This window comes from Arvicanthis niloticus, chromosome 6 (assembly GCF_011762505.2).
Source record: "Arvicanthis niloticus isolate mArvNil1 chromosome 6, mArvNil1.pat.X, whole genome shotgun sequence".
In the NCBI taxonomy this organism is placed as follows: domain Eukaryota; kingdom Metazoa; phylum Chordata; class Mammalia; order Rodentia; family Muridae; genus Arvicanthis; species Arvicanthis niloticus.
In genome coordinates, this window is record NC_047663.1 from 4,292,321 (window position 1) to 4,306,808 (window position 14,488).

The 14,488-nt window shown below is 49.7% G+C and overlaps 1 protein-coding gene across 4 annotated transcripts in view; it reads left to right on the forward strand.

The window, feature by feature from the left end:
* The window catches only part of Cyth1 (cytohesin 1), an 82,660-nt gene extending 79,663 nt beyond the window's left edge, over positions 1 to 2,997 (forward strand). For 2 of the 4 annotated variants that reach the window (XM_034505841.2, XM_076935389.1), the window contains exon 13: positions 1,115 to 2,997. In XM_034505841.2, the coding sequence (XP_034361732.1) occupies positions 1,115 to 1,193 (79 nt within the window). In that variant the 3' untranslated portion in view covers positions 1,194 to 2,997. The remainder of the gene's footprint in view (positions 1 to 1,114) is intronic. The other 2 variants (XM_034505840.2, XM_034505844.2) reach the window with 1 other exon arrangement.
* The last annotated feature ends 11,491 nt before the right edge of the window (positions 2,998 to 14,488 follow it).

Genomic DNA, 14,488 nt, shown 5'->3' on the forward strand with positions numbered 1-14,488 from the left:
GTAAGCAGACACTTGGTAGGCCAGGGATGCCCACTGTCAGCCATGGGGACGGTCGGTAGGCCAGGGATGCCCACTGTCAGCCATGAGGACGGTCGGTAGGCCAGGGATGCCCACTGTCAGCCATGGGGACGGTCGGTAGGCCAGGGATGCCCACTGTCAGCCATGGGGACGGTCGGTAGGCCAGGGATGCCCACTGTCAGCCATGGGGACGGTCGGTAGGCCAGGGATGCCCACTGTCAGCCATGGGGACGGTCGGTAGGCCAGGGATGCCCACTGTCAGCCATGGGGACGGTCGGTAGGCCAGGGATGCCCACTGTCAGCCATGGGGAGTCTGTGCCCAACAGGTGTAGAGAGGTGTGATTTACAGCTCCAAAAATCTTAACAGGCGTCAGACATGGCAGAGCGTATTTTCATCTAGGCACCATGGGTACTGCTATGCAAGGACAAGCTACCGGAAAGGGCTGGCCACCCCCAAAAGCCAAGGTAGAATCACCTACTCCGGGAAGTGAAGGACCTGGCTAGCCTTGTTCCTCTGGAGACTGAGTTCTTGTGGTGGTGAGACTCAGTTAGCTCGGCAGAGCTGGGGCAGGGACAGGGACTATGACTACAGCTCAGATACACCCCCCCCCCCATACATACAGACACACAGAAGAGTGGGGGAGAGAGAGAGTAAAGGAAAAAGGAGAGAGAGAGACCCCCAGCAGCAGCCATCACCCACATAGGCTCCCAGAAGTCCCTATGCAGTCTGTGGCAGCCTCTTGACCACCGTGTGTGGAGTGACTTGTGGCATGTGTTACACCATGGCACTTGGGGCTGCAGAGCTCAGGCACTCGTGGAGAAAACCAAATTCCCACACTTGGAACTCAGCTGAGGAACATAACATGGTTCTACTCTCAAATGTTAAGTCATGTTAGTGGGAAAAAGGCAGAAACTCTACGGTTACTTTGTTACATGTCCCCCTGTGTCACCTTAAGCTGTCCTGTGGACAGAGTGTGGGTGGGTGTTCTTGGTGACAGCTGGCAGCCCGGGCTCCTGAGGCAACATAGGCTCCTGGGGCAGCGTAGGCTTCTTGGGCAGCACGGGCTGACCTGTTCTCTCCTTCTCTGTGCTCCAGAGCTGCCATCAGCAGAGACCCTTTCTACGAGATGCTTGCAGCACGGAAAAAGAAGGTCTCCTCCACAAAGAGACACTGAGGTGCACTGGGGCACGGCCAGCCCAAGAAGCAAGCTGTGGCCTTTTCTCCTGCCTCCCCTGAGGGTGCTGTGGAGCCAGCAGAGGAGAGCAGAGGGCTTCTCTGCCAGCTCCTGCCTGCTCCTCTTCTAGAGACTTGCTTCAGCTTCTGCAGTTTTCTAAGTGGGAGAAGGGTGGGCGGTGAGGGCTCGGCTGGAGACTCTGCTGCCACTCATGGCTCTGGAGCCACTCTCAGAACCAGCCGCTGCTAGCAGCAGAGCAGCTGCTTCACAGGCCTCAGCTCAGCAGGGCTGAGGGCACCGCAGGGAGCTCGCTCTTTACCTCTCAGTGTTCCTGGCCAAGGGCCTTCACCTCATCTCCGTGAATGCCTGTAAGGTGTACTCCAATGTACTAAGGAGAGAGGAGGAAAGGAAGAGAAGCCACGCACTATAAAGATTTATTTTTGTTTTTTTTTTTTAAAGCAAAAGTGAACATAGCACTGTACTCTGCTCTCCTGTGCCCTGCTTGGGGAGCTTCCTCTAAAAAGGGGGGCTCTGGGGCTGCAGGCACCCCAGGGGCTGCTGCCTCATGACTGTGTGTGTAAGAGGGGCAGAAACAGGATTGCTGGCAGGGCCCAGCAGACATGGGGAGGCCTCAGGGCCCCAGCAGGGCAGTGGACAGGGTGAAGGTGGTTAGCGCCTTGCCTGGCCCTCAGTACCCAGGCCCACTGCTCTTTAAAGTGGAAAGTCTGCATTTTCCTAACAACCAAAACTGTGAGGAGCTCACCCATGGTGCTGGGTGACGACTGTTTCATAGCTGGTTTTTCTTTCTCCTCCCCAAGAGCTCCACTCCTCGTTCTAGAGGAAGGAGCAGGTCTTACCTGATCCCCTTGGGACTTCAGCCTTTTCTGCCTCAAAAGCCGCCCCAACTGGACTATTCTGGTGCACTCTGTGGTAGCCTCCAGGAGCAGGGGCCTTGCTCAGCAGGTTGCAGTGCAGTCAGGCAAGGGTAAGGTGGCCTTTTTGTCCCCTGCCCTCTATGGCATACCACAGCACACACGTGAGTGAACCCTGGTCTCCTAGGTGAAGGGAGCCATGAAACGCAGCATCTCCTGCCGTTCTCTCAGGGACTCTCAAGGGCAGCTCCTGTTCCTTGGCCAGGGCTAGCATGCCAGTCTAGGCAGAGCAGGTGGCAGGCGGTGTCTTGGCACACTCCTCCACGTGGCCAAGGCCTTGGTGGCAGAATGCTGCCTCCAGGCAGGTGGAGGAGCCATGGGTCCCCACTGGGCTGTGTGAGCTCAGCCTCTCTGATCTCAGAAGGAGGTCAGCATCTCTGGAAATAGCTTTGCAGAGAAGGTTGGGTGTGGGGATGGCACTTGGCCCCTTCTGTGGATCCAGCAGGATCCGGCCTCGAGTGGCTTCAGGTGCTCGATGCTCAAGTGTGTGAAGATGACAGTGACTGCTGAGGGTCCAGGCTGGAAACCTGAGCCTCCTGCAGCAGAACCAGTCAATGCCTGCCCAGGTTGTGCGGGGCATCAGGCCTGTGCCAGAGCCCCTACTTCACACCAGTTCTCACTGGTGTGTCCTAGGCAGGCCAGCACCTGGCTCAGTGTCAGTCTATTTATCAGAGGTGTAAATAATCCATACATAGTTTTTCTCCTTTTAGATTATTTTGTATTTGTTTAAAAAAAGATTTGTCAAAATACAAAGAAATGACTGAAACTTGTTGACAGGGTTTTTAAAAAATGTTATTATTATTGTTTTGGTTTTGCCTTGTAAACTAGCTCCAAGGAACTGCAGCAAATAAACTCCAAATCTGCCCAAACCATTTTATGGTCTGCTCTGCTGTGGCGTCACCTCTTCTCAGGCCTGGGGCTGGGGGCTGGTGCATCCCTGTGGCATGAGTGTGGCCCATCCTCAATGGCGTTGTATTAAAATCAGGAATTGGGTAGGGGCTGTTTCCTGCTGTGGATGGCACAATGAGGCAAGAAGGGGCGTAACCTTTGCCTCTCTTTCTAAGGAAGAAACTCGGTCTCAAGGAGCAGAAAGTGTCCTCACGAGCAGCCCCCTGCACATGAGCAGCCCCCTGCAGCATGGCACTGTGAATTCTTATGAGACAACTGAGCAGGACCAGGAAACAAAGGTTGCTGGGTGCATGGTTAGTGGATCAGAGGTTGGCCTCTGCTTTTCTGGCTTCTTTCCTTTTTCCTTAATTCATTTTTAGAGACAGGATCTCATGTCTCTCAGGCTGGCCTTAAGTTCTTTGTGCAGCTGAGGATGACCCTGAACTTCTGACCTGCCTCCATCTGTCTCTAGTGCTGGGATTACAGGTATGTCCCATGCCCAGCTTATGCCATGCTAGGGATTGCTCCCAGGGCTTCCTGCATGTGGTGACTCTGCACTCTGGCTACTGAGCCGCACCCTAGCCTGAGAATCAGCTGTTCTCAGTTCATCAGTGATGAACAAGATAGGACAGGAGGTTGAGGAGACAGCTTAGGGACTGGAATGATTACAGTCACTGTGTGCTCTTTCAGAGGACCCAGGTTAGATTCCCAACATCCACATGGTGGTTTATAACCACCAGTTGGGACCAGCCCTGGTCCCAGATGACCCAAAAGCCTCTTCTGACCTTCGTGGGCACTGCACAGACATGTGGTGCACAGACACACATGTAGACAAAATATCGCATTCACAGAAAAATAGAATTTTTTAAAAGATAACAATTCCATTTATTACCCGAAAGAATAGAATGCTTAAGTGTTTTCAGAGTGCAAGACATACATATAATTATAAAACATCATTGAAAGGCACCATAGACGACCTAAACAAAAGTCTCATATTTGGAGAGCAAGATTTAATAGTGAGATGACACAGCGAGGGGTAGTGACATACACCTTTTATCCCAGCACTAGGGAGATAGAGGCAGGCTGATGTCTCTGAGTTCCAGGACAGCCAGGGCTACACAGTGAGACCTTGTTGAGGAAGGAAGGATGTCCACATCTTGAAGTTAAAATGTACACTCTGTACCCCATGATAATTATGGGATTTTTAGAATTATGAGACACCCCTCTAAAACTCAGGTCGAAACTGGATTGCCTGCCGTTGGTCTTTAAAGGTAGGATCAGTGAACAGTGTTTAATGTCTGTCGGGTGAGAAGCAGGCTTTGCTCTTTCTGCCTTTTCTCGAGTGTTTTCTAACCTGGTTCTAAGTATGTTTGCAAAGTATTCCTGGAGAGCTCATGTACCCACTGAGGCTTGGAAGGCCATTTTGAAAGGTTCTAGAGTCTTTGAGAGGTGAGTCCTTGAGAAAGTAGTTCACGGAGGGCATAATTCTTGCGACTGTATCGTGTCTTCTCTCTCTGCCTCCTGTGTGACGTGAGCTGAGCGGCCTCCACCACATGCTGCTGTCGTGCGTGATCTCCACCTTACCCTGTCAGGATCATCAGATCCAGGAACCATGGATGAAACCTCTGGGGCTCTGAGCCAGTGGACACCATGTTTCAGGTTCCAGGGATTCAGCTCATATCCAGGGGAAGTTAACAGTCTGCTTAACGCCATGCGCGGCAGACAGACCACTGAGCTGCGACTTCCATCAGGGCTGACAGCGTGACGATCAAGGGTGGTGTGCGCTTAGCGTTAGAACACGTGTCCTGTCAGACAGGACGCAGGCATGGGCAGGATCAGCCCCAGCAAGGACACTATTCCTGTCTCCTTTAATCCAGGTCTCTGCGTCTCGTTCCCTGACATTCGGTGACATTTGCCTACCTCCTCACAGTTTACATTTTTGTACATATTTGATCAAACCGAATCCACTGTGTTCCACTTGGTTCTTGCTTTTCCTTGACTGCATCTCGGTCCTAAGCATGACGTCAGGATTACTGTGCACAGAACCCCCATCTCTCTGACCACCTGAGCTCTGAGCTTTCCTGGCGCTCACCTTTAACTCCCTCTGCTCCATTAGGTGGGCTCAAGCCCTGGTCTGAGCCTTGGTCCTTGGCAGCATCTTCTGCTACAGTCGGCCAAACCTGCGCTGTTCCAGAGCTCTTATCCTCTTAAAGTGGTTGCATTAGACCTGCTCCTGCTACTCCTTACCCACTTCTTCACTCACTCATGCATTCAACCGACAAACACCGCCTCGGGCCTCCTACACCAGGAGGCCGTGTACTGTGTCCATGAACTGAATCCGAAAGGTTGTTTACTGCTGCTCCACCTGAGGCTCACCTGTAGCAGAAATTGGGCAACCTCAGGATAGCGCAGCAGCCATGCTGGGAGCAGGGCAGGGACCACAAGATTGTATGATTTAGGGCAGCTGTGTCAGGCAAGCATGCTTGGGGCTCCTGACTCATCTCTTCCTGAGCATTACGTGGATCACGGGTGCCTGCCAGAGAGCATCCTGAAGGAGTAGATTGTGAACTACGTGTGTGCGTGTGTGTGTGTGTGTGTGTATTAGTGTTACAGACTGCAACACAAGAGTGCCTTAAACAGAAGCAATGCTTTGGGAAGGTAGGTGGCACAGGCTATCTCGATACCCCCTGTGCTGTGCTGGCCACAGGATGTGACCTCATCACTGTTGGCCAGGGTTGTGCCCTATCTCTGGACCTCCTCCTAGGCCCCAGCCTTTCACCCCGGCTGACCTTGGGCTGTGTACCCCCACATGGCTTGCTTGCCGGCTCGGAGCCTCTCCACAGCACTGTGAATGTGACTCTAAGCACAACAGCCGCACTCAGTGTTGCAGGCTCTCTGGGCACAGTGGAAGGTAAATGCAGAAAGTCTACTCACTGGGATCAGCTGTCTCTGATACTAGCCAGTGCGAGAGGATGCCCAGGGAGAGCCAGGCTTGGGCCCAGCTCAGATCCCACCAGTGGTTCTTGGGACCATTCCTAAGTTTGTCAGCTCTCTCCTGGAACTTCTTCATCACCTTCTCAAATCCCTTTCCCTCCTTGGACTCGAAGATTCTGTTAAGGCCTCTCTGTTAGAGGCTGTCTAGAGGCTGGAGAAGGAATCCCGGTCCTTGAGAAATGAAGTTGATCTTCCCAGTATCCGATGCAACCCAGGGCAAAGTGCCAGCCCTCTTAGCCTGAGTCTAAGGCTAAGGCCTGTCTCAGGCTGGAGCAGGGGTTGGGGTATTGGAAATACAGGACCAGAGGAGCACAGGCCCCCTGTCTCCATACCAGGTTGCTCCATCACATCAGAATGTGACACAGACCTCTCAAGTATGTGTTGGGAACTTGGCAGGACTAATAGGACCAGTCACAGATATGTCATTGTTGATTCTATAGTTCCGTGCATCATTGGTATGTGTGTATGTGTGTATGTGTGTATGTCTGTCTGTCTGTCTGCTCATACTGAAGCTTGGCTTGTTTTGCTTTGTTTTGTTTTGGTTTTGGGTGTTTGGTTCTGATTTTATTTTGGTTTTGTCCTTTAAAACAGTCTGTGTCCCATGAAAACCAGGCTAACCTCAGGCCTGAGCAGAACAGTTCTTCTGCCTCTTAACTCTAAAATGCTGGGGCAACAAGCCTGTGCCACTATACCCAGCCTCCAGTCCCATCTATAGGCTTTTTGCTAATTGAGAATCTCACTTTAAGGAGTCAGAAGAGAATCATCTCTGAGTTATCAAACCAGAAGGAAGTCCATTGCTAGAGTGCCTGAGGCTGGGATGTACCTGTGGCCTACCTGGTCAGGGGTAGTAGGTTAAGGGACAGAGGCAACAGCCTTGATAACGACACATTCTAGTTATCAAGAATGTGGAAGTAAGGACACGGTACAGCCAGGCTTACCCATCCAGGTGAGTAAGAACATGGGTGACAGAGATGGAGGCAAGGGTGTTGACAGAATGCTGGCCCAAAACTGTAAGCAGACAGCCTTGGGGGGAGAAGGATGGTGTGTGGCTGCCAGGTGGTTTCTCAGAGGGAAGAGACGGCAGGAGGGTGGTAACTCACAGGACCTGCAGAGGACAGCTCTTTCTGAGGTCATATCACTCCACTGTGTGGCAGCTCCAGGGCGTGTGCCACACACGCATGTGCAAGAGGGCCTGACCAAGGGCAAGGCCAGCCTCTCCAGGAGTGGGTTCGTTTCACCAAGGGCCAGAGCATCCCAGAATGGACAGGATTAGCATGACTACCTAAATCCCTGGGACTTCTAATAACATAGCTGGGCATGGATTGGCTGTGGACATACCAAGCCATTATGTAAATCTATAAATCTACCCCGCCCCTCCCTCCCCGGGCAGACTGCAGCCAAGTCTCAGACACACGTGCACCCATGGACTCTGTCAGACCACAGGCGTGTAAGCACACAGCATTCTGCAATCAGTGAGCACCTCAGGCCAAGCCTGGGCTTCATCCAGGTGAGCACCTTGGGCCAGGACAATATAAGGGTGCCCAGGTCATTCGTTTGTTTTTATTTGTAGGTTTTTGTTTGTGGCAGGCTCTCAGTCTTTAGCCCAGAAACTGTTATCCGGGACTCACTATGTAGCTCAGGTTAGCCTCAAACACAGCCATCTTCCTTCTCCAGCCCTATAAGTGCTGAGATTACAGCTTGAGCTCCCATGCCCGACTTGAGTTGTCCATATCAGAGTGCTACAGAGGAATGTTGAATGGGTGCTTAGGGGAAGTCCCACTGAGACACCCACTGTGCTGCTGAGGACCTGGTTTTAATGAATGGGCTGTGGGAAATTAGAAGCCAGGCATTTCTCAAGCAGTCAGAACATAACCTGATGTCAGATCCTGCTACAGCCCCTCCAGTAGAGTCTGTGACTGGGCGAAAGCCTGGCACGCTCTCCCTAGGCGATGACTTCAAGGAAGTCTCCTGGAGGGGTTGGCTGTCCTCTGAGAAGGACATGTTCTGCACACGTCATGGCTGCCATGCTTGGGACATCTTTTCTTGCTGTCTTGTTTCTACCCTGTGTACTTTTGTTCAGGGCACGTCCTGCCCTCCTATCCTCCCATGGACAAAGAAAGGTCACAGAAAGCGCAATAGAGGTGACCACTGACCCTATTTTGGATTTAGTCTTTCTGTGGGAAAATGTCACCATTAATCCTACAGAATAGGGACTTTTGACAGAACTACAGCAGTAAGAATTATTTTACCAGAACCCCCTGTGATGATGAATTTGGGAATCGATGGGCCAATCACAATGGAGAAAAGGTATCATATTATTCACTCCCATTTATGGAGAAATTGGCACAATCACGACCCCCATGGTGTTTATTATTTAAAGAGAATAGAGATGGTATCATTAGACAGTTACAAAAGCCCCTAAGTAGAGTTAGTGTTAGAATTAAACATATTAGAGGAAATTAGGAAGAAGCCTAGTGATTAAAAGATGTTAACATAAAAGATTACATTAATAAATGAGAAGACCCCAGACATGTTATACATACGAAGCCCATATACAATGAATCTAATTTGGCAACTCACAAAGCAACAAGAAGAAGGTTACTAAAGGTTACTGAAGGTTATAATCTCAGATAGTTAACTGCTGACCACAAGTCCCACTGGGTGGCTTGCCAACTTGGCCACTGTCTCACACATTAGAGATAACATCAACTTCATATGTGCCTTGCAAATGAATAGTTTACTGACTTCTTAGAATTGGGTCCAATTTATGAGTATCTAATAAGAACATTGTAAAAAATGTTCCTGAGAACCTTTGTCTTTTCTGTTCCTGTGTTTATGCAACATTGCTTTTCTCTTTGCTTTATTATCAGACAAAAGTCTTGTTGGGGGCCGACTTTAGTAGAAAGCGGCTAGATCAACTTTGCAGCCATCTGGAACCATATACCCTGATGAAAGACTTGGTTGTCAAAAGCCTATAACAGCTGAAGCACACTCTGATAAATATATTGTTTATCCCACATAGCTTGTTTTGCTGTTTAGTGACCTCAGCTGTATGGTGCACGTGGTAAAGTGTTTTCACCTGTGTTCTCCTGCTTGTGTATATAAATACCTCAGAATTCCCTTCAATATGGGGGAGACTTGAGAAAATAGAGGAGAGACTTGATCACACCCTGTCTTGTCTTCATTCTTTGCGTCTCTTGCCCCAAGAGCCCCACTCTCTCACTCTCTCTTGACCAGAGCACTTAGCCCCAAAGCGTTGAGGCAGAAGTGTTGAGGCAGAGTAAAGGCCACAACAAAGTCTGATGCTTTAATAGTAAAATTGCACTCAGATCCAAGACCACTTTGCGTCTGTGTCTGTTTGTCATTCTCTGACCCCTTGACCACCTGAAACCAGTCCCTCTTGCTTGTTTCAATGGTCCGTGGCAAGATCCTAACAGGGTCGCTGCAGAAGGGCCGCTGAGAGATAATAGGAAATGATCCAAGGTTCGCCCATTCCCAGGAAGCTGCCGGTCAGGGCAGTTAGGAGTTTCATCTCAGACACCGAGCGTTTGGGCTGTAAAGGAGTTGGTGTTTTAGGTTCCTACCATTGGCTCCTTAGTGGAACCACTGACTCGATAAATTCTGCATGCTTACAAGTTGGCACAGGTCCACAAGGATGAGGACATCCTTTTCCTCTGTTAGATGGGGCATCCTGCATAATTGTCTAAACAAAGCCAACTGTGAAAAACGATGCTTGTTAGCCTGGCTGACCAAGGTGAGGAAGTATCTTCCAAATGAAGAAGGAATTTTTAACATTTAGTTTTATTTTATATGTATGAGTGTTTTACTTGTGTAGATGTGCACCACATGTGTCTGGTATCCATGGAGACCAGAAGAGGGTGTTAGGTCCTCTGGAGCTGTATAGTTGTGAGCTGCTACATGGATGCTGGGGATTGAATTCCTCTCAAGAGCAGCCAGTGCTCTGAACTGTTGGGCCATCTCTCCTGCCCCACAACTTTGTTTTAAAATAGCTGGGCATAGTGATGCCCATGGGAATTGAGTATTAGGGAATTGAGTATTACCATATAAAATTGACCTAAGTGCAAAGACCTGCAATGTTCTAAGACCTCCACACACCCTTTCTTAAAAATTATTTTTTATTATCTTATGTGTATGGGTGTGTGTCTAGGTACCACATGTTTGCCTGGTGCCCATGGAGATCAGAAGATAGTATGAGATCCCTTAGAGCTGGAGTTACAGGTGATTGTGAGCCATCGTGCGGGTGCTAGGAATTGAACCTGGATTCTCTGGAAGAGGACCAGTGCTCCTAACCACTGAGCCATTTCTCTAGCCTCACACAAATCTTTTCTTGACTTAGGATGAGAGGGGGTTGTTCGAGAGCCAGGCAGAGAGCTTGCAGGTAGAGCCCAGACAAGCCACGGGTATCCCTTCTCCTGCAACCACAAGACAATAATCTGTACGGGCTCGACTTTCAGGAGGTGGGGTAAAGGGCTGAGATAAATGGTACCAGGGGCTAGACAATGCAATAGCCGTGGTTCAGAGAATAGGAGGACCCTGAGGTGATTGGCATAGGGGCATTTTTGTGAAACCTGAGAGAGAGGTATTCTTGACAGGCTGGGGTGGGAGCATCCCGTGTCTTTTCCTATCACATTGGCTGACATTTTCAATCTGGGTCATAGAGAAAAGGTCTGGAAGTCTGTAAGCATGCTTGCTGTCAGTCTTTGTTTGAGGTCTTAGCTATGAGCTATGAGGGACTAGCAGAGGTGTCTGAGTCCTGAGGAACAAGTGTGCTGTAAGAGATCTAGCTATTCCAGAGCAGGCAGGCTGCTCGGCTGTCCACTGTCTGGCCAGGCTCAGTGGAGAAGTCTTGCCTCAGGTGTGGCCCCTCAGGAGAACTTTTCCTCAAGACTATTTTCAAGCCCAAAGTAGAGCTCCCAAATAAAGAATCGAGGAAATCCAATTAGATCACACCTCAACTCTTTACAGGAAGACAGCCTAGCCTAGAGCCTCTCACGATGCCCACACTGCCCACCACATTAACAAAGAATGAAATATGTACAGAGCTAGGAAGGAGCGCACACCTGGAAGACTAGCAAAACAGCAAACAAAAGCCGAACCCGTGGCAGCTAATGATGAAATCATATCGCTTAGTGCCCAATAAAGTCACCAAGGCAATTCAGTGGGGACAGCAAAGCCTTCTCAACAAGCAGCATGGGAAGCAACGGCGTGAATTAGCTTCATACATACTTAAAATATTTCAAGATGGAGTGTGACAGCCTCCAACATAAAGCTGAGAAGCTTCTAAATGAAAACATGCTTAAAGCATATACTTATGACCACAGAGTCAGCCACAGCATCTTCAAGGTGGATTTTGGAAGATCTTGGACCACTTTTGGATGTCAGTGAGCACTGTGGCAGGCAGGTCTTAGCTAGCCCCCTTCATAGGTTCTGGAGCCTGGTGCTTCCTACAAAGACAGCCACAGCACCTTCCCAGGGAGCACACATGTTTAATCCTGCTTCTACTACCTACGGTGGGCATTAACTTCAAGTGGTGCTGGAGATATGTGCAAGAGAGTCTGGTCCCAGACATGACAGGCCCCCAGCAGCTGCCTGGAAGCTGGTACAACACAGACATGAGACTGAAGAATGGATGCTGAGACCCATTCGAAACAAAATTCATTCCATGAGAAATACTGAGCAATGCACCTTGAGACCTGTTTTTACAAGCCAGCAAGCTGAGGACAAGAAAGGGGACCCTAGGTCTCTCCAGCTAGTGCCGCACATGAATAGGCCTGTTGGATTAACTTGCCTTGTGTTATAAGCATCATCTGAGAAACCCAATGTGTATTTATGAAACCAAAGGGGATTTAAAACTGGACAAAATGGTCAGGGCTCAGTGCTCCCTGCTCACCTGAGGGATGAGGAGACTGAGACATCCGAGGTGGAGGTCCCTGTACCAGGTCACCTGGCAGCCTGGTCCAGCATTAGGAAGAGTAGACTGTGCTGGGGAAGCTTTCCCTGGAGTTCTGTGCTGAGCTGAGAGACGAGAGACGCCTGCTGAGGTCAGTGTTTTTGTTTTGCTGGGTAAATTATGCAGATGTAAGTGGGAACATTTGTGGTTACATACCTTACTGTAACAACAAATTATTCTAAACTAATGACGCATGTGGCTTCCCACTACAGTAGCTCTTGCTTTCCTTCCTCACATCTCAAATTAGTGAGAGGTAGCCTTTCCTTTGAGAGCACGGGGTCCCTCTGGGATGCCGTGGCCCTCGTTTAACCCCTCCTGTTGGGGTTGTCAGAAGCCAGCTTCTCTTAGTTTGCTACAATTAGCTACATTAGAAGCAAGAATGTATGACAGGGCAACAGTGTTCTACATGTGTTGTTTCAGAGCTTCAGGGCCCTGCCAACCTGCCGACACTGGTTTGGAGCCCTGTCCATCCTCCTCTCTGCCAGTCTGTCAGTCTGTCAGTCTGTCAGTCTGTCCATCTCATAGCAAGCTCTTCTCCCACCCTCATGTTCTGGCCTTGCCACTGTAACCCTGACTTTGCTTTTGACCCTAAAACCTATCCTCACTGTAGCACACCACAGCTCATAGTTTTCACTGCGGGCTCATCCCTCACCATCTACAGAGTGCCTGCTCCCACATCAGCATACTGGCAATACTATAAGAATGTGTTTTTCATTTTAATCCCAGGTATGGGGATGTGGGGCTGCTTCAGACTGTCTGCAGCAGCTGACTGTGATTTGCCTCATGCTCTAGTAAAGGTGTGGTTTTGCCCACTGCAGCTAGTTTCTGAGATTGTGTGCCCTTTGAAATTCTGGGAACTTTTCAGAGGGTATATAAATGCTAGAGCCCCGATAGGTGGAGTTGGTGGTTGCTGGTCGTTCAAGGGGCAGTGGTTGTGGTTTATTAGTAGATGTGTTCAAAGAAGAAACAAAAGGAAAGACATTAGATTCAGGGCTCTATCTCTCTCTGCTCTATCTTCTTTCTGTCCTATGTAGTGATAGGTGGTAAAACAGAGGGTCGGTGATAAAGGGTGGGATAAAGAAGAACCCACAAAGTAGCAAATAACAACCACATCAGCAGTAGTTGGGGTCTCCTAGACTAGAGCCTTAAGCATGGGTCATTCTCACTGTACTTGTGTAACTACTTTGCTAAAATGTATCTTAGTCCACCCATCACACCCTCAGATGCGTGTCTTCAGCCCCCTGGATCTTTCAAACGGCTGAATTCTGTTTGTTTCAGATGTGGCTTGTGTTGTCCTTGGGGTCAGGAAGGCTGGTCCATGGTTGCTGCCTCTTTAACTACAGTCCTGACTCCCCTGGGGCACAGTTGGTTAAGGTTCTGCTTTAGCATAGGTTTAGCTTGTGTGCTGCATCTCTTTAACTTAGGTGGGTGTGAATCCACCTTTCCCAGTCAGCTGTGTGCAAACCCAGAGTTCTATTTTTATGCCCCCTCAGCTCCTTTGACAGTGCCTCTTTCCCTGCTTAGCAACAAGAAAATCAAATTTAACTTCACCTGTAAACAAGTCTGTCAGGCATTTCCCCCCAACACACACTTAGAATCAACTGGCTTAACTTTGTTGCTCTCTGATAAACATTAGCCCCTGTTCAAGTACTAGGCCCATAGCCTCTGGCTGGCCAGGAGCTTGGCTGCTTCGGTGGTTGTCTGTTCCTTCCAAAGCAGCCACACACTCAGGCTGACTGTTAGGGCTATAGAAAGGGATGTAGTGGGAAGGTGGTAGCAGTCACTCTTTGTAGCATCAGGTTGTGACACACTGAAAAGTTTGACACATCCTCCTTTACCAGTGTCCCAGTGTTGGGCGCCAACAGAGACGTGGGGGCTCACTGCCTCTTATTCCTAGAACAAGGAGCCCTCTCATCCCACTGTGCCCTGGAGGACAGTCTCGTGGTTACCTTCTGTGGCTTCTCTCTGAAAAGAACTTAATTAATTGTTACTCACTCACTTGGGCAGGTAGAGGGAATCCCCTGTGTCGCCCCCTACTCACTGAGGCCCCAACATAGACGTGTAGTGGGGGTGCTGCTGTCTGAGCTCAGGGTCTGTGGACGCAGGGAGACTATCTGGTGGTTGTTTGGGGCCTAGGGACCTGTGGAATGGCCACAAAATGGCAGCAAAGCTGAAAGTCTACTTGGCTTTTATTTGCAAATCTATTATAGACAGGGTTGAAGAACCCCGACCTGCTTAGGGTTAGGAAGATGTCTGGGGACAGAAAGGGACAGGGGAAGGACAGAAGGAAACAAATGGGGATGATGGTCATGCTGGCTCCAGTTCACACTTACCTGTGAGCAGCTGGTCATCTTTGACTGGTCAGAGCCAGTTGTATATTGCCTGAGACTTGGCTGCTTGGCCCAGGGACACAGTCCTAGCTAGGCTTTCTGCAGGTGTGCATACCACCTTAGGGCTCAGTTCCTCATGCAAGAACTCCTGGGTGGGAGTGTACTTGGGCAACTTGTTAA